A 21,875-nucleotide genomic window follows, 5' to 3' on the forward strand; every position below is an offset into this window, starting at 1 on the left:
AGGGAAGATATTACAAGGAGAACAGAAAGACAATTAGAAGCCCCAGTTAAACATGTTAAGAAAAAAAGAAGTGTAATCTTATCTGGTTCCAAGGTGAACAACATTTATAGAGTAATAATAATGTGATTTCACAAAAAATAGGGACATAACTATATCATAAGTTTGAAGATTAAGAGCCCTATTTCATGATATTTGAAGCATAATTTTGATGGCAGAAAACCCTGTTGGGTCAGGGCAGACCAGGATTGGAGCTGAAATGAATAATTTTTAATGAGATTTTTGACTCTTAAAATTCCACAGTTATAATTGAGACCAAACTAATCCCCTTTTTTCCCTGAGGAGAGCAGTTATAAGATGAGAAAAGGGAAAATGAACTTCCAGAAAAAAAGTCTGGAATGACATATACCAAGCTGGTAACAGGGCTTAACTCTGAGAGGGGCCTGGGAATTGGGAGTAGCGTATACGGTATTTTTGTAATGAAAACATCTTATTTATTACAGTGTGACAAAAAAATAGAAACATCATTATAATTAACAAATTGCAAACAAAGAGCTTAAAGAAGGAAAAAATCAATAAAATAACCAATTCAAATATAAGAAATTCCACATGTAGAAAATTTGAAATAATAAAAGAGATATAATCACAAATACAAAGAAAATGAAAAGAATTGTGCTCCCTTAGAGACACCTCAACAGCCAATCCACTCCTCCAACTCCTGGCACAGGCATAAGATACCTGGCCTACCTTCTGCCTCAGTGATCTAACCAGGGCTTTCAATAAACTACAATCCTGGAACTAGTTGCTGTCAAAGTAACCCAGAGAGACAGAGCCCAGCTGATCACAATAGACAAAAGCTCCTTACTCATTCAGTGCTACTACAACATCCCTACTACGGAATATTAAGCAATCTTTTAAATTATGAGGTACATCTATCCTTATTGGCATAGCAAAATATCAAATACATTATTAAGTGAGAAAAAACAGTCTAAAAAATAATATAGACTATGATCACATTTGTATGTATACGTGCATGTATGACTCCAGTCTGGAATATTATACCCTGAGAGGCTGGCAGACTGTAAAGACTTTCCTTTCTGGCAAAGTATATGATCAACTTTCTAGAGTGATGAACAAGTTATCAGTGGGCCTGTCTACCCAAAATATCTCACTTGGAGGAAGCAGAGCCAACATGGTGCTATAGACAGAAGCACCATGCTGTCCCTCTGCAGCAAAGACCTAAAAACCTAGGTAAAACAGATACAAACGTTAATCCTGGAACCTTTAACATCAAATGAAGGAAAAAAGAACTAGATCAAGCACCAGAAGAAGAAACTGACAAAGAACAGAGAATGAGGAGAGCTACAGAGTGGAGGTCCCCTGCCAGCTATCATGGCACAGCTTTGCCATCTTAGAGCACAGCCACCAGCGACCCTGGACAGGGAGTACAGGAAGGCAACCTCATGGAGCTCCCAACAAAAGACAGAGCACCTGGTAGCCAGAGATACATGATTTCCCACCCCTCAGCCTTCTGCCCTGTACGCTTCCTCTGTGGCTTTCCAATGGGCCATGTTGCTTGGCTGGAGAGACACCAGCTCACTGCTGCTCCAAGCCCTCCCTGCCCCCACTGACCGTTTCCTTCAGCACCATATTTTTTTTCTTTCTCTGTTCCTTTCTCCTTTTTCCTTCTCCCCCTCACCTACGCCCTGTGCTGCCTCTGCCCCTTCCTGATGGGCCCTGCTGCGCCACCTGGTAAGAGAAACACCGGCTCACTGCTACCTCAGTTCCACCCTGCTTCAAACAGCTGGTTCCCTCAGTGCCATATTTTGTTTTTTTGTTTTGTTTCTTCTCTCTTTCCCTTCCTTTCCTTTCTCCTGCCCACCTAGCTCTGTGTGCTGCCTCCACCTCTTCTCGACCTGCAGTGGCACACTGTTCCACTACAAAGCCACTGTAACATGGCTTCCTAGGGTCTTCCCCGCCCACATTGGCTGACTCCTACTGTGCCACCATTTTTTTCTTTTTTTTTTCCTGCTTTTGTTCCTCTCTCTTCTTTCTCTCTCCCGTCGAGCTCTGCACATCACATCCTCTCCCTTCCCTCCTGCCTCTCTGCACTTCCCGCTGAGTGCCAAGCCCCTAGACGGCACTGGCATGGACCCCGAGGTCCCAGACCCCACCCTGCACCAGGTTCATATGGCCAAAAACCGTGACCCCCAGCAGCCCCAGTACGGGCCTTCAGCTTCCTGGATCCCACCCTACGTTGCTCCCCGGCCCCACCTCACTGAGCACCATGCCCCCAAGTAGCATCAGTGTGGACCCGCAGATCCCCAGCCCCGACTCTGCGCCAACCCCCTGCCCTGCCCCACTGAGCTCCACGCCCCCGAGCAGCACAGATGCAGAACTCTGGACCCCCAGACCCCACCCTGCACTGTCCCCAGGCCCCACCCTGCCAAGCACCACGCCCCTGAGTGGCACCAGTGCAGACCCCCAGACTCCCAGACCCCACCCGCGCCACCCTGGCTCCGCCCCACTGAGCTCCGTTCTCACGAATGGGACCAACGTGAACCTCTGGAACCCTGAACCCTGCCCCACCATGCTGCCCCTAGACCCACTTCACCAGCCAAAGTTCATGCCACATACAAATGACCTATCCTTGCCCGTCTCCCCTCTGCTGGACCTGCCCTGCTGCAGTATAACCGAGTGATCAGCCCCGCCCACCTGGACAAGGTGGTGAGAACTATCGTGCCCAAAGATGAGTAAGCAACAAAGCACGCCCAGCGTGCCTGCCCAGACATAACCAAATAAAACAAAAAAGCAGGATGAAACAAACAAACCTACAATCAATAAATGAAGAAAATAATTCCTGAATGTCTCATAGACAGCAAAAAAAATATCAAAACATATTTAAAAAAAGGTTAGGGTGGCTCCAGTAAGAGACTAAAATAAAACATCAGATGACCTTCTGGTAGAAGAAAAGTCACTGTAACTACCTGATATGGAATTCAAAAGTCTAATATTCAGGGGTCTCCAAGAGAATAGGAAAGAGATCAAGGAAAACACACAGACAAAGCTAAGGAAAAAATAGACAAATCATGGAAAATACAGACGATATCAGGTAAAACGCAGACAAAGCAATGGAAGAATTTGGGAAAATAATATAAGACCAAAATGCCAAAATAAATAAACAATTAGAAACCATACAAAAATAGCAATTAGAAATCCAGAAGATAAAAAGATTTCAGAAATGGACAATGCAATAGAAGGTTTTAGGAGCAAATCTGAAACAATGGAAAGCAGGAACACCAAAGTTGAAGGCAAATCCTTGGATACCTCTTTAGGAAAAATCAGAGAAAAGAATGAAGAAAAATGGAGAAAACCTAAGGACTATGTGGGACACAATCAAGAGCAAAAATTTGCGTGTGATCAGAGTTCTGGAACGGGGAGAAAATGGAAAACACAAAGAAGATTATTGAAGAATTGCTGACAGAAAACTTCCCTAATATGAAAGATGAAAAGCTGACTATCCAAAAAGCTTAACAAACCCCATATAGGATAGACTCCAAAAGAAAGTCACCAAAACATATCATAATCACATTTGCTAAAACCAAAGGCAAAGAAAGAATCCTGAAAACAGCCTGAGAAAAATGAAAAGTCACATACAAAGGGGAAACAATAAGACTAAGCTCCGTTTACTCAGCAGAAACCATGCAGGCAAGAAGGTGATGGAATGGAATATACAAAACCTTGAAAGAAAAAAATTGCCAAATAAGAATAACACATCCTGCAAAACTCTCACTCAAATATGAGGGCAAAATGAGGACATTTCCAGATAAAGAGAAATTAAGGGAACATGTAAAAAAACAAACCAAACTTAGAAGAATTATTAAAGGGAGTCCTTCGGTCTGAGGACAAAAAACATCAGACCGTGGCCTGAATCTAGGAAGCAAGATTGTACCAGCCAGATACCACCCTAGGAAATGAACTCTCAAGGACTATCCAAAGCCAAAAGAATTGCAACAGGAAGCCACAGAGGTTAATCTGTAAATGACAACAATGTCAGAACAATAAAAGAGGGAATAAATGGTGTAGGTATAGAACTTTCTAATAGAGAGGAAGGCAAGGAGATACTGAGTAATAATAGACTGGTTCAAACCTAGGAAGATAAGGGTAAATTTCAAATAAACACCAAGAAAGATAACAAACCTACCCATCAAAATAAAGAAGAAACGCATAAAGTCTCAGTAAACACGAAATCTATAAAAACAAAAGAAATCAAAAGAAAATCCACAAACAAAAGGAACTCAGTACAGGAGAGTAAAAGGAACAAAGAAAATGTCAGCACCACAAAAACAGCACTGCAAAATGACAGCAATAAACTTACAACTTTTGATAATCACCTGAATGTAAATGGCTTAAATACACCTGTCAAGAGACAGAGAGTGATAAAAAAAAATAGAATGGACTAAAAAAAATAGGATCCATCAATATGCTATCTACAGGAGACACACCTTAGAAACAAAGACATAAATGTATTAAAAACCAAAGAATGGAGAAAAAAATCAAGCAAACGACAATCAAAAAAGAGTAGGAGTGGCAATACTAATCTCAGGTAAAATAGACTTTAAGGCAAAATCCACCATAAAAAACAAGGAAGGATGTTATATAATGATTAACAGGACAATCCATCATGACGACATAACCATAATAAATACCTATGCACCCAATGACAGGGCTCCCAAGTACATAAACTCTAACAGCACTGAAAAGAGAAATTGACAGTTGCACAACAGTAGTAGGAGATTGCAACACACCACTCTAGGTAAAGGACAGAATATTTAGAAAGAAACTCAGCAAAGATACAGAAGATCTAAAGGCCACAATCAAGCAACTTGATCTCATAGACATATATCAAACACTACACCCAACAGCAGCAAAGTATATACATTCTTTTCCAACACACATGGACGTTCTCCAGAATAGACCACATCTTAGGCCACAAAGCCACCCTCAACAAAATCCAAAACACTGAAATAATACAAAGCATCTTCTTTGACCACAATGCCATAAAAGTGGAAACTAAGAACAGGAAGAGCAAAGAAAAAAATAAAAAAACATGGAAACTGAATAACAACTTGCTTAAAAACCACTGGGTAATAGAAGAATCTAAAATGGAATAAAAAAAATTACTAGAATCAAATGAGAATGAAAACACATCACATCAAAACTTTTGGGGCACAGCAAACACAGTTCTCAGTGGTCAATTTACAGCAATAGATGCGCACCTCAAAAAAGAAGAAAAGGAAATAATAAAGATCAGAGCAGAAACAAATGGAACAGAGAATAGAAAAACAATAGAATCAACAAACCCAAAAGTCAGTTCTTTGAAAGGGTCAACAGAATTGACAAACCATTGGCCAAATTGACAAGAGAAAAACAGGAGAGGAAGCAAATAACCCAAATAAGAAATGAAATAGGGACATTACAATAGACCCAACTGAAATAAAAAGGATCATAACAGAGCATATGAAAAACTGTACTCCAACAAATTTGAAAACCTAGGTGAAATGGACAAATTTCTAGAAACGTACTATCTACCTAAACTAACACAAACTGAGGTAGAAAATCTGAACAGACCCATAACAAGAGAAGAGATTGAAAAGGTAATTTAAGAAAAAAAAAAAAAAAACTCCCAACAAAAAAAATTCCTGGCCCAGGTGGCTTCACTGGAGAATTCTACCAAACATTCAGAGAACAACTCACATCAGTACTACTCAAACTATTGCAGAACACAGAAAAGGAAGGGATGCTTCTGAACGCATTCTATGAAGCCAGTAGAACCCTGATACCAAAACCCGGCAAACACCAAACCAAACCCAGTTCCGTCGAGTCGATTCCGACTCATAGCGATCCTATAGGACAGAGTAGGACTGCCCCATAGGGTTTCCAAGGAGTGGGTGGTGGATTCAAACTGCCTACTTTTTGGCTAGCAGCCCTAGTTCTTAACCACTGTGGCACCAGGGCTCAAAAAAGAAAATTACAGACCACTATCTCTCATGAGGAAACCCTGGTGGTGTAGTGGTTAAGAGCTACAGCTGCTAACCAAAAGGTCAACAGTATAAATCCACCAGGTGCTCCTTGGAAACCCTATGGGGCAGTTCTACTCTGTCCTACAGGGTTGCTATTAGTCGGAATTGACTTGATGGCAACGGGTTTGGTTTGGTTGGTTTATCTCTCATAAATATGGATCTAAAAATGCTCAACCAAATTCTAGCCAACAGAATTCAGTATCATATAAAAAAAAAATAATACACCACAACCAAGTGTGATTCATACCAGGTATACAAGGATAGTTCAACAAAAGAAAATCAATCACATAATCCACCACATAAATAAAATCAAAGAATCACATGATCATCTCAATTAACGCAGAAAAGGCATTCGATAAAGTCCAACGCCCATTCCTGATAAAAACTCTCAATAAAATAGGAATAGAAGGGAAATTCCAAAACCCTATGGGGGCAGTTCTACTCTGTCCTATAGGGTCGCTTTGAGTCAGAATCGACTTGACAGCAACAGGTTTGGTTTTCTTATACATATATATATATTCACACACATATATGTATATATACGTAGGAAACCCTGGTGGCGTAGTGGTTAAGTGCTACGGCTGCTAACCAAAGAGTCGGCAGTTCAAATCCACCAGTTCAAATCCACCAGTTCAAATCCACCAGTTCAAATCGACTCGACAGCACGGGGTTTGGGTTTTGGTTTTTATATATATGTATGTATATATATATTTATATATCAAAAACCAAAACCCAAACCCCGTGCCGTCGAGTTGACTCAACTCATAGAGACCCTATAGGACAGGGTAGAACTGCCCCAGAGTTTCCAAGGAGCGCCTGGTGGATTTGAACTGCCGACCCTTTGGTTAGCAGCCGTAGCACTTAACCACTATGCCACCAGCGTTTCCTACATATATATACATATAAATAATTTCAATATTTATATATACACACACAAAACCAACAAGCAACATCATTCTCAATGGAGACAGACTGAAAACATTCCCACTGAGAACTGGAACAGACAAGGATACCCTTTATCACCACTCCTATTTAACATTGTGCTGGAAGACCTAGCTAGAAGCAACAATGCAAGAAAAAAAAATAAAGGGCATCCAAACTGGTAAAAAGCAGAAGTAAAACTATCCCTATTCACAGATGATATGATCCTATTCTCAGGGAACCCGAAAGACTACACAAGAAAACTACTGTAACTAATAGAAAGATTCAGCAGAGTACCAGGATACAAGGAAAACATACAAAAATCAGTTGGATTCCTATTAAAAAATTTACAAACAACCCTTATGATAATTTAGGAGCCCTGGTGGCACAGTGGTTAAAAGCGCAGCTGTTAACCAAAAGGCTGGCAGTTTGAAGCCACCAGCATACGGGGCAGTTCTGCTCTGTCCCATAGGGTCGCTATGAGTCAGTCTGCAGTCTCAGGGTTAAGGATCATTAAAGCCGGTGTGCAATTCATATGATGGAAATGTACAACCTAACCTTTCACATCAATTTATTATTAGGTTATCAGGCCCAAGCAAAAAGTGTACTAAAGTGAAGATATGGTTACTGCTGTCCTATGATGTAACAGGACTAACAGTTAAGATGATTAGTCTGAAAAGATACATTCCTCACAAAGGCTAGCAGATTAATTACTGCCTACTTTCTAGGTACAAATTGATTGCAGACATTTTTTTAAAAAACAATAATCTTGTTACAAAAATAAAATCTCATACCTGAGTTCATTCAGTCAACAAGTATTCAGTACCTCTTATGCTTAGGTACTGTGCTAGGTACTGGGAATACAGCACTGGGCATGAGCAAGATGAATCCTTCTCCAATGTACCTCACATATCAGTGGAAGGAAACTGACAATCAACAACAACAAAACATCCCACAAATACACATGCGCATAAACACACACAAAGACAGGTAATGATAAGCCAACGTTGGGTCAAATTTTTATCTATTAAACCGTGATATAAAATGAACATAACTTAATGTAAGATAGGCATTACCAATGACAACCCAAATCAAAATGAACCACCCTTTCTCCCTTCTTCTCTTCTATACACCCTTCTCCTTTAAATAATTACCTGGAACTCCAAACTATGTAAGGATTTCAAAGTGTCTCAAAATGTAGTTGCTTGGAGGACAGAATATGTTTCCTCTCAGAAGCTATGTTACTTTCTAGACTAGTTAAAAACACTCTTAGGGCTATTTTAGACATGAAGAACTATTTAATGTTCAGGCACTACCATGTTCCTATGGGAAACTGTAACTTGAAATATCAGATAAACCTTTCCCTGGTGATGAAAGGAAAAAAAAATCAGTTGGATTCCTATACACCAATAAAGAGAACTACAAAAAGGAAATCAGGAAAATAATACCATTTATGTTGTTGTTAGGTGCCATCATGTCAGTTCTGACTCATAGCGACCCTATGTGCCACAGAACGAAACACTGCCCGGTCCTGCACCATGCTCTCAATTGTTGTTATGCGTGAGCCCATTGTTGCAGCCACTGCGTCAATCCATCTCATTGAGAGTCTTCCTCCTTTTCTCTCACCCTCTACTTTACCAAGCATGATGTCCTCCTCCAGGGACTGATCCCTCCTGAAACATGTCCGAAGTATGTGAGACACAGTCTTGCCATCCTTGCTTCTAAGGAGCATTCTGGTTGTAGTTCTTCCAAGACACATTTGTTTGTTCTTTTGGCAGTCCATGGTATATTCGATATTCTTCACAAACACAATTCAAAGGCATCAACTCTTCTTCAGTCTTTCTTATTCACTGTCCAGCTTTCACATGTATATAATGGGATTGAAAATACCATGCTTGGATCAGGCGTACCTTAGTCTTCAAGGTGACATCTTTGATTTTCAACACTTTAAAGAGGTCCTTTGCAGCCGATTTGCCCAATGCAATGTGTCTTTTGATTTCTTGACTGTTGCTTCCGTGGGTGTTGATTGTGGATCCAAGTAAAATAAAATCCTTGACAATTTCCATCCTTTCGTTTATCATAATGTTGCTTATTGGTCGAGTTGTGAGGATTTTTGTTTTCTTTATGTTGAGGTATAATCCATACCGAAGGCTGTGATCTTTGATTTCATCAGTGTGCGCTTCAAGTCCTCTTAACTTTCAGCAAGCAAGGTTGTGTCATCTGCATAACGAGGGTTGTTAATGAATCTTCCTCCAATCCTGATGCCCCATTCTTCTTCATATAGTCCAGTGTCTCAGAATATTTGCTCAGCATACAGACTGAATAGGTATGGTAAAAGGATACAACTCTGATGCACAACTTTCCTGACTTTAAACCATGCAGGATCTCCTTGTTCTGTCCGAACAACTGCCTCTTGATCTATGTACAGGTTTCTCATGAGCAGAATTAAGTGTTCTGGAATTCCCATTCTTCGCCATGTTATCCATAATTTGTTATGATCCACACAATCGAATGTCTTTACATAGTCAATAAAACACAGGTAAATGTTACTTACCAGCTTCTGCAGTCTCAAATTGATCAAACATGCAATCAGGATGCATTGATAATTACTGATGATTGGAATGTAAAAGTTAGAAACTAAGAAGAAGGATCGGTAGTTGGAAAATATGGCCTTCATGATAGAAATGATGCTGGGGATTGCATGATAGGATTTTGCAAGACCAACGACTTCTTCATTGCAAATACCTTTTTTTCACCAACATAAATGGCCACTATATACATGGACCTCACCAGATAAAAAACACAGGAATCAAATCGACTACATCTGTGGAAAAAGACAATGGAAAAGCTCAATATCATCAGTCAGAACAAGACCAGGGGCCAACTGTGGAACAGACCATCAATTGCTCATATGCAAGTTCAAATTGAAACTGAAGAAAATTAGAACAAGTCTAGAAGAGCTAAAATATGACCTTGAGTATATCCCACCTGAATTTACAGACCATCTGAAGAACAGATTTGACTCGCTGAATACTAATGACCGAAGACCAGATGAGTTATGGAATAACATCAAGGACATCATCCATGAAGAAAGGAAGAGGTCATTAAAAAGACAGGAGAGAAAGAAAAGACCAAAATGGATGTCAGAAGAGACTCTGAAACTTGCTCTTGAATGTCGAGCGGCTAAAGCAAAAGGAAGAAATGAAGTAAAACAGCTGAAGAGAAGATTTCGAAGGGTAGCTAGAGAAGACAAAGTGAAGTATTATGATGACATGTGAAAAGAGCTGGAGATAGAAAACCAAAAGGGAAGAACATGCTCGGCATTTCTCAAGCTGAAAGAACTGAAGAAAAAATTCAAGCCTTGAGTTGCAATAGTGGAGGATTCTATGGGGAAAATATTAAACAACACAGAAGCATCAAAAGAAGATGGAAGGAATACACAGTCTTTATACTAAAAAGAACTGGTCGACATTCAACCATTTCAAGAGGTAGCGTATGAACAGGAACCAATGGTACTGAAGGAAGAAGTCCAAGCTGCACTGAAGGCATTGGAGAAAAACAAAGCTCTAGGAATTGATGGAATATCAATTGAGATGTTTCAACAAACAGATGCATCACTGGAGGTGCTCACTCATCTATGCCAAGAAATACGGAAGACAGCTTCCTGGCCAAATAACTGGAAGAGATCCATATTTATGCCTATTCCTAAGAAAGGTGATCCAACCTAATGTGGAAATTATCAAACAATATCATTAATATCACACACAAGCAAAATTCTGCTGAAGATCATTCAAAAACGGCTGCAGCAGTATATGGACAGGGAACTGCCAGAAATTCAGGCCAGATTCAGAAGAGGATGTGGAACCAGGGATATCATTGCTGATGTCAGATGGATCCTGACTGAAAGCAGAGAATACCAGAAGGATGTTTACCTGTGTTTTATTGACTATGCAAAGGCATACCATTTATAATAGCCCCTAAAAAAATAAAATACTTAGGAATAAATCTAACCAGGGACGTACAAAGAAATCTACAAAACGCTACTGCAAGAAACCAAAAGAGACCTGCGTAAATGGAAAAACATACCATGTTCATCAATAAAACGTGCCGTCGAGTAGGTAAACTCAATGTTGTGAAAATGTCAATTCTACCCAAGGCAATCTACAAATACAATGCAATCCAGGTCCAAATACCAACAGAATTCTTTAAAGAGATGGGAAAAACTATCATTAAATTAATATGGAAAGGGAAGAGGCCCCAGATAAGTAAAGCAGCATTGAAGAAGAATAAAGTAGGAGGACTTGCATTACCTGACCTCAGAACCTACTATACAGCTATGGTAGTCAAAACAGCCTGATGCTGGTACAATGACAGACACATTGACCAATGGAATGGAATCGAGAAACCAGATGTACATCCATCCACCTATGGTCACCAGATCTTTGACAAAGGCCCTAAGTCCATTAAATTAGGAAAAGACAGTCTTTTTACAAATGATGCTGGCAAAAGTGGATGTCCATCTGTAAAAAAAGAAACAGGACCCATACCTCACACCATACACAAAAACTAATTCAAAATGGATCAAAGACCTAAATATGAATTCAAAAACTATACAGATCATGGAAGAAAAAATAAGGTCAACACTAGGGGCCCTAATATAGGGCATAAATAGGATACAAATCATAACTAATAATACAAAAACACCAAAAGATAAGCTAGATAACTGGGATCTTCTAAAAGTTAAACACTTCTGATCATCAGAAGACTTCACTAAAAAAGTAAAAAGAGAATCTACAGACTGGGAAAAAATTTTTGACTATTACGAATCAGACAAAGGTCTAATCTCTAAAATCTACCAGAAAATCCAAAAGCTCTGCCAACAAAAAGACAAATAACCCAATTTAAAATGGGCAAAGGAAATGAACGGACACTTCACCAAATAAGACATTCAAGTGGCCAACAGACACATGAGGAAATGCTCCAGATCACTAACCATTAAAGAAATGCAAATCAAAACTACAATGAGACAACATCTCACCACAATACTACTGGTACTAATAAAAAAAAAACTCAGAAAATAACAAATGTTAGAGAGACTGCTGGGAGATTGGAACTTTTATGCACTGCTGGTGGGAATGCAAAATGGTATAACCATTTTGGAAAATGATATGGTGCTTCCTGAAAAAGCTAGAAATAAAAATACCACATAATCCAGCAATTCTACTCCTAGGAATGTATCCTAGAGAAATAAGAGCTATTACATGAACAGACATATGCACACCCATGTTCACTGCAGCATTATCCACAACAGCAAAAAGGTAGAAACAACCTAAGTGCCCATCAGCAGATGAACGGATAAACAAACTGTGGTACATACACATGATGGAGCACTACACAACAATAAAGAAAAATGATCAATCTGTGAAATATCTCGCAACACGGGTGTATCTGGAGGGTATTATGCTGAGTAAAATAAGTCAGTCACAAAAGGACAAATACTACATGAGACTACTAGTATAAAAACTCATGAAAAGGTTTACACACAGAAAGAAACAATCTTTGATGGTTACAAGGGAGGGGAGGGGGAGAAGGGAAAAACACTAAGTAGAGAGTAGATAAGTGAAGGCTAAGGCAGTACACAATACTGGGGAAGTCCGCACAACATAGTCATAGAAAGGCAAAGTCACAGAAGCTCCATAGACACATCCAAACACCCTGAGGGGCCAAGTTACTGGGCTGAGGGCTGGGGACCATGGTCTCAGGAGACATGTAGCTCAATTGGCATAACATAGTTCATAAAGAAAATGTTCTACATCTGGAGTCTTAAAAGCTTGTGAGTGGCCATCTAAGATAAGTCTACTGGTCCCACCCTGTCTGGAACAAGGGAAAATTAAGACAACTAAAGACACAAGAGAAAGATTAGTCCAAAGGATTAATGGACCACAAGTACCACAGCCTTCACCAGACCGATTCCCACACAACTAGATGGCAGCCGGCTACCACCACTGACTGCTGTGACAGGGATCACAATAGATGGTTTCAGACAGAGCTGGAGATAAATGTAGAATGAAATTCTAACTCATAACAAAAGTCCAGACTTACTGGCTGACAGAGGCTGGAGAAACCCCAAGAGCATGGCCCCTGGATGCCTTTTAACTCAGTACTGGGGTCATTCCTGATGTTCACCATTTGGCCAAGGATTGGACTGGCCTATAGAACAGACAGTAGCACATGCAATTCAGCCATGTATACAGGACTGAAGAGGCAGAGGTGGGAAGGCAGAAGGGGACAGGAAGCTGGATGAATGGAAATGGGGAATCTGAGGTTGAGAAGGGGAGACTGCTGACACATTGTGGCGTTGGCAACAAATGTCACAAAACAATATGCATATTGATTGTTTAATGAGAAACTAATTAGCTCTGTAAACTTTCACCTAAAACAATAAAAAAGAAAACAGAAAGAAATTAACATTCGATTCTTTATGCTTTGCAAAGCCCTGGTGGCCCAGTGGTTAAGAGATCAGCTGCTAACCAAAAGGTCAGCAGTTCAAATCCACCAGGCACTCCTTAGAAACCCTATGGGGCAGTTCCACTCCATTCTATTGGGTTGCTATGAGTTAGAATTAAGTTGATGGCAATGAGTTTTTTTTTTTTGCAAAGTAAAAAAATAAGTAAATAACTAAGAAGAAGAATGTTTGAGATAAAACTTGCCACCACTGACCTGTCAAAGGCAGAAAATGTGATTAGAGATACTTTAATCTACTAGTCTTGTCCCTAAGGACGTAAGTGGATGAGCCTTTGTGGGGAAGAGGAGGACGTGTATCTCACCGGCTGCCTATGCTTTGTTGCAGGAGGGAAGATGGGTCAAATAGCTTAGAGTTTGGGGAGAAATTTTAGTCCTTAGGCTCAAAGAATGTTTATTTTTAACTGCTGGAATTAAAACAGATTCAAAGGAAAAACAAAATATCTCACTTCCCATCTCCCCTAACAACCACTGAAACTGACATTCTACCATTACAGATCTACTTTTTTTAAGTTAAGTTTCTGTCCTTTAAAAAAGACAGGTACTTCTAGGATTCAACAGTTATTAACACCATAGTGTGAATACCCGTTGCAGGAGTGGATTCTGACTCTTAGCAACCCTACAGGACAGAGTAGAATTGCCCCATAGGGTTTTCCAGCCTGTAAATCTTTACAGAAGCAGATTGCCGTATCTTTCTCTCTTGGGGTGGCTGGTGGGTTCAAACCGCCGACCTTTTAGTTAGCAGCCAAGCGCTTAAGCACTGAACCACCAAGGCTCCTATACAGTGTAAATAAATTTAAGGCAGTCTCTGGGCTACTAACATCTGACTTACATACAACCCCGCAAAGCCTATTCTATTAAAAATTCAAGGTACATACAATGGTTCATAATAACAAACAAGCACTATTTTGTGATGTGCATCAAAATATTATCATTATGTTAAAGATGTTTTAGTGTATCTGGAAGTGTTTCTTTAATGATTTTATGCATAGAAAGGTACACTATATACTATACACTAACATTTGACTAACTGACATTAGAGACAAACCCTACCTAACTGGTCCGACTTACTTACAAATTTGACTTAAAGACAGATTTAGGAACAGAAATTGTTCATAATCTGGGGACTGCCTTTATAAAATTAAAGGGGAAGTCTGGTCAGTGTGCTTAGAAGTTGAGCATCATACAAAGAAAATAGTTTAGGAAGATTCACGTACTTGATCTTGATTAACTGACACTGAGTCAAAAGGACCACGGTGGTAGCAGTAGAAGTTTTAAGTTGTGGTAGGCTTTTGAATTGTTGCTGTTGTTAGGTGCTGTCGAATTGGCTCTGACTCATAGTGACCCTATGTACAACAGAAGGAAACACTGCCCAGTGCTGCGCCATCCTCACAATTGTTGTTAATGCTTGAGCCCATTGTTGCAGCCACTGTGTCAATCTATCTCACTGAGAGTCTTCCTCTTTTTCTCTCACCCTCTACTTTACCAAGCATGATGTCCTCCTCCAGGGACTGGTCCCTCCTGATAACATGTCCAAAATATGTGAGACATAGTCTCACCATCCTTGCTTATAAGGAGCATTCTGGTTGTACTTCTTCCAAGACAGATTTATTCGTTTTTTAGCTGTCCATGGTGTATTCAATATTCTTCACCATCACCATAATTCAAAGGCATCAGTTCTTCTCTGGTCTTCCTTATTTATTGTTCAGCTTTCGCATGCATATAAGGTGATTGAAAATACCGTGGCTTGGTCAGGCACACCTTAGTCCTCAAAGTGACATCTTTGCTTTTGAACATTTTAAAGAGGTCTTTTTTTTTTTTTTTTTCAGCGGATTTGCCCAATGCAATGTGACGGTGATTTTCTGACTGCTGCTTCCATGGGCATTGATTGTGGATCCAAGTAACATGAAATCTTCGACAAATTCAATCTTTTCTCCATTTATCGTGATGTTGCTTATTGGTCCAGTTGTGAGGATATTCAGAACTTTAGCCCATGGCAAATAAAGGCACTTTTTACAGCAAAGACTTTGAAGTTAAATATATGAGTTTGCACTGTCATTAAAATACGTTGCTCTTACCAAATCACTTGAACTGTTTAATATATGCCCAAATGTGAGCTAGTGGGCAAAAGAGCATAAGACTGGCTAGTGAAGCATATAGTATTACTATGTATTACAGTACTATAATATTACAGTGAAAGTATAATATAAATAACTAACCTGAATAAAATTAAATCAAGTCTACAAGAGCCAAAGTATGACCTTGAGTATATCCCACGTAAATTTAGAGACCATCTCAAAAATAGATTGGACGCATTGAATGCTAACAACTGAAGATCAGACGAGCTGTGGGATGACACCAAGGACATCGTACATGAAGAAAGCAATAGGTCATTAAAAAGACAGGAGAGAAAGAAAAGACCAAAATAGACGTCAGAAGAGACTCTGAAACTTGCTCTTGAACATAGAGTAGCTAAGGCGAATGGAAGGAATGATGACATAAAAGACCTGAGCAGAAAATTTCAAAGGGCAGCTCCAGAAGACAAAGTAAGGTATTACAATGAAATGTGCAAAGACCCGGAATTAGAAAACTGAAAGGGAAGAACACACTCTGCATTTCTCAAGCTGAAAGAACTGAAGAAAAAATTCAAGCCTCGAGCTGCAATGTTGAAGGACTCTATGGGCAAAATATTGAAGGATGCAGGAAGCATCAAAAACAGATGGAAGAAAAATACACAGTCACTGTACCAGAAAGAATTGGTTGGCGTTCAACCATTTCAGGAGGCAGAATAAGATCAAGAACTGATGGTACTGAAGGAAGAAGTCCAAGCTTCACTGAAGGCATTGGCGAAGAGGCTCCGGGAATTGTAGAAATACCAATTGAGATGTTTCAGCAAATGGATGCAACGCTGGAAGCACTCATTCATCTATGCCAAGAAATTTGGAAGACAGCTACCTGGCCAACCGACTGGAAGAGATCCATATTTGTGCCTACCTTAAAGAAAAGTGATCTAACAGAATGGGGAAATGGTTGGACAATACCATTAATATAACACGCAAGTAAAATTTTGCTGAAGATAATTCAAAAATGGTTGCAGCAGTACATCCATAAGGAACTGGCAGAAATTGAAGCTGGATTCAGAAGAAGATGTGGAATGAAGAATGATAACATTGCTAATGTCAGATGGCTCTTGGTTCAAAGCAGAGGATACCAGAAAGACGTTTACCTGTGTTTTATTGACTATGCAAAAGCATTTGACTATAATCGTTTGACTGTGTGGATCATAACAAATTATGGATAAAATTGCGAAGAATGGGAATTCCAGAACATTTAATTGTACCCATGAGGAACCTACGCATAGACCAAGAGGCAGTCGTTCGAACAGAACAAGGGGATACTGAGTGATTTAAAGTTAGGAAAGGTGTGCGTCAGGGTTGTATCCTTTCACCATACCTATTCAATCTGTATGCTGAGCAAATAATCCGAGAAGCTGGACTATATGAAGAAGAACGGGGCATCAGGATTGGAGGAAGACTCATTAACAACCTGTGTTATGCAGACGACACAACCTGGCTTGCAAAAAGCGAAGAGGAGTTGAAACACTTACTGATGAAGATCAAAGGCTACAGCCTCCAGCACGGATTACACATCAAGATAAAGGAAACAAAACTCCTTACAACTGGACCAATACGCAAAATCATGATAAACGGAGAAAAGATTGAGATTGTCAAGGATTTCATTTTACTTGGATCCACAATCAACGACCAATGGAAGCAGCAGTCAAGAACTCACACAAGTATTACTTTGGGTAAATTGCTGCAAAAAAAAAACCTCTTTAAAGTGTTAAAAAGCAAAGATGTCACTTTGAGGACTAAGGTGTGCCTGACTCAAGCCGTGGTATATTCTCAATCTATTCATACGGATGTGAAACCTGGACAATGAATAATGAAGACCGAAGAAGAACTGATGCCTTTGAATTGTGGTGCTGGCAAAGAATATTGAATATACCGTGGACTGCCAAAAGAATGAACAAATCTGTCTTGGAAGAAGTACAATCAGAATGCTCCTTAGAAGCGAGGATGGAGAGACTGTGCCTTACATACTCTGGACATGTTGTCAGGAAGGGCGAGTACCCGAAGGAGGACATCATGCTTGGTAAAGTAGAGGGTGAAAGAAAAAGAAGACTCTCAATGAGATGCATTGACACAGTGGCTGCAACAATGGGCTCACACATAGCAATGACTATGAGAACGGCACAGGACTGGGCAGTTTTTCTGTCTATTGTACATAGGGTGGCTGTGAGTTGAAGCCGACTTGATGACACCTAAGAACAACAACAACCTGAGTTTTTATAAATATAATATATACAACTGACATCTTTTTATCAGTATAACATATATAACTAATATAATGCATTATATTTATAAATATAAATAACTAACCTGGGTTTTCCATTGACATGAAGACGGTTTCTCCCGAGAATGGGAATAGGGTAAGTGTGTCTTCAAAGACCATTTTGTGTTTGAAGGTATATCCAGAGAAGAAGACAGACAGAAAGTCGGTCTGTGCTCCAACACTTAGAATGTACCAGTATGCCACCTCATGCAAACAAACTGATAACTGCAAGTTATCAAAAACATAGCCATTGATGCCTGCAAAAGCAATGGAGAATAAGAAGTTTTAGCAGCATTCCAAATTTATTATTTTGGATTATCAAGATATGATTTGAAATGATTATATATAATGCCCATCATTTCAGTCCCAAGAAGGGATACTTCCAATATGTCTGTTGTTGTCATTGTCGTTGTCGTTGTTAGTTGCCATCAAGGTGATTCTGACTCATGGCAACCCCACGTGTGCAGAGTAGAACTGCTCCAAAGGGTTTTCAAGGCCGTGACCTTTTGAAGGAGCCCTGATGGTGCAGTGGTTAAGAGCTTGGCTGCTAACTGAAAGGTTGGCAGTTTGAGTTCACCAGCTGCTCCCTGGAAACCCTATGAGGCAGTTCTACTCTGTCCTATAAGGTGGCTACGAGACCGAATCGACTCCACAGCAACAGGTTTGGTTTGGTCGAACCTTTCAAAAGTAGATGGCCAAGCCTGTCTTCCGAATCACCTCCGCGTGGGTTCGAGCCACCAACCTTCTGACTAGTAGTCAAGTGCTTAATCATTTGTGCCACACAGGTATGTTGTTGTTGTTAGGTACCATCAAGGTGGTTGCGACTCACAGCGACCCTATGTACAATAGAACAAAACACTGCCTGGTCCTGAGCCATCCTCATCGTTGCTCGTATGTTCGAGCCCATTGTTGCAGCTACTGTGTCTATCCATCTTGTTGAGGGTCTTCCTCTTTGTTTGCTGACTCTCTACTTTACCAAGCATGATGTCCTTCTCCAGGAACTGGTCCGTCCTGATAACATGTCCAAAGCACTTGGGATGAAACCTTGCCGTCCTCACTTCTAGGGAGCATTCTGGCTGTACTTCTCCCAAGACGGATTTGTTTGTTCATCTGGCAGTCATGGTATATTCAATATTCTCTGCCAACACCATAATTCAAAGGCATCAACTCTTCTTGGGTCTTCCTTATTCATTGCCCAATTTTTGTATGTACATGAGGCGACTGAAAATAACATGGCTTGGGTCAGTCGCACCTTAGTTCTCAAAGTGACATCTTTGCTTTTCACCACTTTAAAAAGGTCTTTTGCAGCAGATTTGCCCAGCGCAATACATCGTTTGATTTCTTGACTGCTGCTTCCATGCATGTTGATTGTGGATCCAAGTAAAAAGAAATCCTTTACAACTTCAATCTTTTCTCCATTTATCACGATGTTTGTTGGTCCAGTTGTGAGGATTTTTGTTTTCTTTATGTTGAGGTGTAATCCATACTGAAGGCTGTGGTCTTTGATCTTCATTAGTAAGTGCTTCAAGTCCTCTTCACTTTCAGCAAGCAAGGTTGTGTCATCTGCATAATGCAGGTTGTTAATGAGTCTTCCTCCAATCCCGATGCCCTGTTCTTTTTCATATAGCCAGCTTCTCAGATTATTCGCTCAGCATACAGATTGAATAAGTATGGTGAAAGGATACAACCCTGGTGAACATCTTTGCAGATTTTAAACCATACAATATCCCTTTGTTCTGTTCCAACGACTGCCTCTTGGTCTATGTATAGATTCCTCATGAGCACAAGTAAATGTTCTGGAATTTCCATTCTTCATAATGTTATCCATAATTTCTTATGATACACACAGTCAAATGCCTTTGCATAGCCAATAAAACACAGGTAAACATCTTTCTGGTATTCTCAGACATAAGCTTAGTGCAACTGAATAAGGACTAAAGTTCCTTGCCCTATAAGGTGTTAAGAGAGATTATAAAACCATTTTAATTAAAAGTGTGGTCTCATTGTAGGAATAGGCAAGTACATCAAATATAGAATATAGAGTCCAGAAACTGACATATATATATGTATGTGCATGTGTGTGTATTTATATGTGATTACATAATCACAGAGAAAATATGTTTTAACATGGGCTACCTGGACAAGAAATGGTTGGTGGAAACGTGTAACATGAAACAAGATGAGAAGATAAAAGGGAAGGGGAAGCCAAAGAAATAATGAAAGGAACAATAATGAATGCATTTTAAAAATATGCATTAAATGGTCACATTTATGTAAAATATATATGTTTGCATGTAACAAATGAAATATGACTCTTGCATAGCATGTAAATTCATTAATTATCTGGAGATCTAGTTGGTGGCATCGATTTCCTTTTATCCATTACCCATTGGATTCGAGTGCTGCTTTACTCACTGTACATCATGTTGGAGGCTTGAAACTCTGGATCCTGAGGCTGCACTCCTGCTGGATTGGGGAGGAAGCGCTGCATATTCTCTGTGAGGTACCAGCTTCGGTTCTCATCGAATACAGAAAACAGGATGACATTTCTTTTGTCTGACATCATCTGTTAATTGCAAGTATCGAAAGGGGGAAAGAAACGGAACTGGTATTATGAGGTAGAAATTAGCACTCTATGATGGAAGCAATGGCATGCACATGATATATCTATAATCCTTTTTGGTTCAATCCATTTCCTTCTGTGGCTACTACTATGGCATGTACCTGGGCCTGGGAGTGCACGTGGGTGCTACAAACAGTGAGTATGTGTTTAGAGCAAATGCATCTTCAGGGCAAGAGGGTGACTAGATCCATTAAACCACACTGATAGCCCAAAGTCCATTAAATAGGGAAAAGACAGTCTTTTTAGCAAATGGTGCTGGCAAAACTGGAATGTCCGTCTGTAAAAAAATGAAACAGGGCCCAAACCTCACACCATACACAAAAACTAATTCAAAATGGATCAAAGGCCTAAATAAAAAATCAAAAACTATGAAGATCATAGAAGAAAAAATAGGGCCAATGCTAGACGTGCTAATACATGGCATAAATAGTATACGAACCATAACTAATAATACACAAACACCAGAAAATGAGCTAGATAACTGGGATCTTCTAAAAAGTGAACACTTATGCTCATCAAAAGAGTGAAAAAGAACCTACAGGCTGGGAAAGAAATTTTTGGCTATGACAAATTGGAGAAAGGTCTAATCTCTAACTCTACAGGAAAATCCAACACCTCTACAACAAAAAGACAATTCAATTAAAAAATGGACAAAGGATATGAGCAGACACTTCACCAAAGAAGACATTCGGGCAGCTAACAGACACATGAGGAAATGCTTGAGATTACTAGTTATTAGAGAAATGCAAATCAAAACTACAATGAGATACCATCTCACCCTGACATTACTGGCGCGAACCAAAAAAAAAAACAGAAAATAACAAATGTTGGAGAGGCTACAGGGAGCTTGGAACTCCTATGCACTGCTGGTGGGAATGTAAAATGGTGCAACCATTTTGAAAAATGATACAGCACTTCCCTGAAAAGCTAGAAATAGAAATATCACACGATCCAGCAATCCCGCTCCTAGGAATATATCCTAGAAAAATAAGAGCCGTCGCAGAAATAGACATATGCACACCCATGTTCATTGCAGCATTATTCACAATAGCAAAAAGATGGAAACAACCTAAGTGCCCATCAGCAGAGGAATGGATAAACACACTATGGTACATACACACAATGGAGTATTGTGCAACAATAAAGAACAACGATGAATCTGTGAAGCATCTCACAACATGGACGTATCTGGAGGGCATTACGCTGAGTGAAATAAGTCAATCACGAAAGGTCAAATATTGTATGAGACCACTAGTATAAAAACTCATGATAAGGTTTACACACAAAAAGAAACCATCTTTGATGGTTATGAGGGAGGGGAGGGGAGGGAAGGG

The 21,875-nt window shown here is 39.8% G+C and overlaps 1 protein-coding gene across 2 annotated transcripts in view; it reads right to left on the reverse strand.

The window, feature by feature from the left end:
- Positions 1–21,875, reverse strand: part of F8 (coagulation factor VIII) — a 141,377-nt gene that overhangs the window by 53,028 nt on the left and 66,474 nt on the right. For both annotated transcript variants that reach the window (XM_064277823.1, XM_003421705.4), the window contains 2 exons: positions 20,334–20,484; positions 17,966–18,175 (listed from right to left, as the gene is read on the reverse strand). In XM_064277823.1, coding sequence (XP_064133893.1) covers positions 17,966–18,175; positions 20,334–20,484 — 361 coding nt within the window. The remainder of the gene's footprint in view (positions 1–17,965; positions 18,176–20,333; positions 20,485–21,875) is intronic.

This window comes from Loxodonta africana, chromosome X (genome assembly GCF_030014295.1).
Source record: "Loxodonta africana isolate mLoxAfr1 chromosome X, mLoxAfr1.hap2, whole genome shotgun sequence".
Classification (NCBI taxonomy): Eukaryota; Metazoa; Chordata; class Mammalia; order Proboscidea; family Elephantidae; genus Loxodonta; species Loxodonta africana.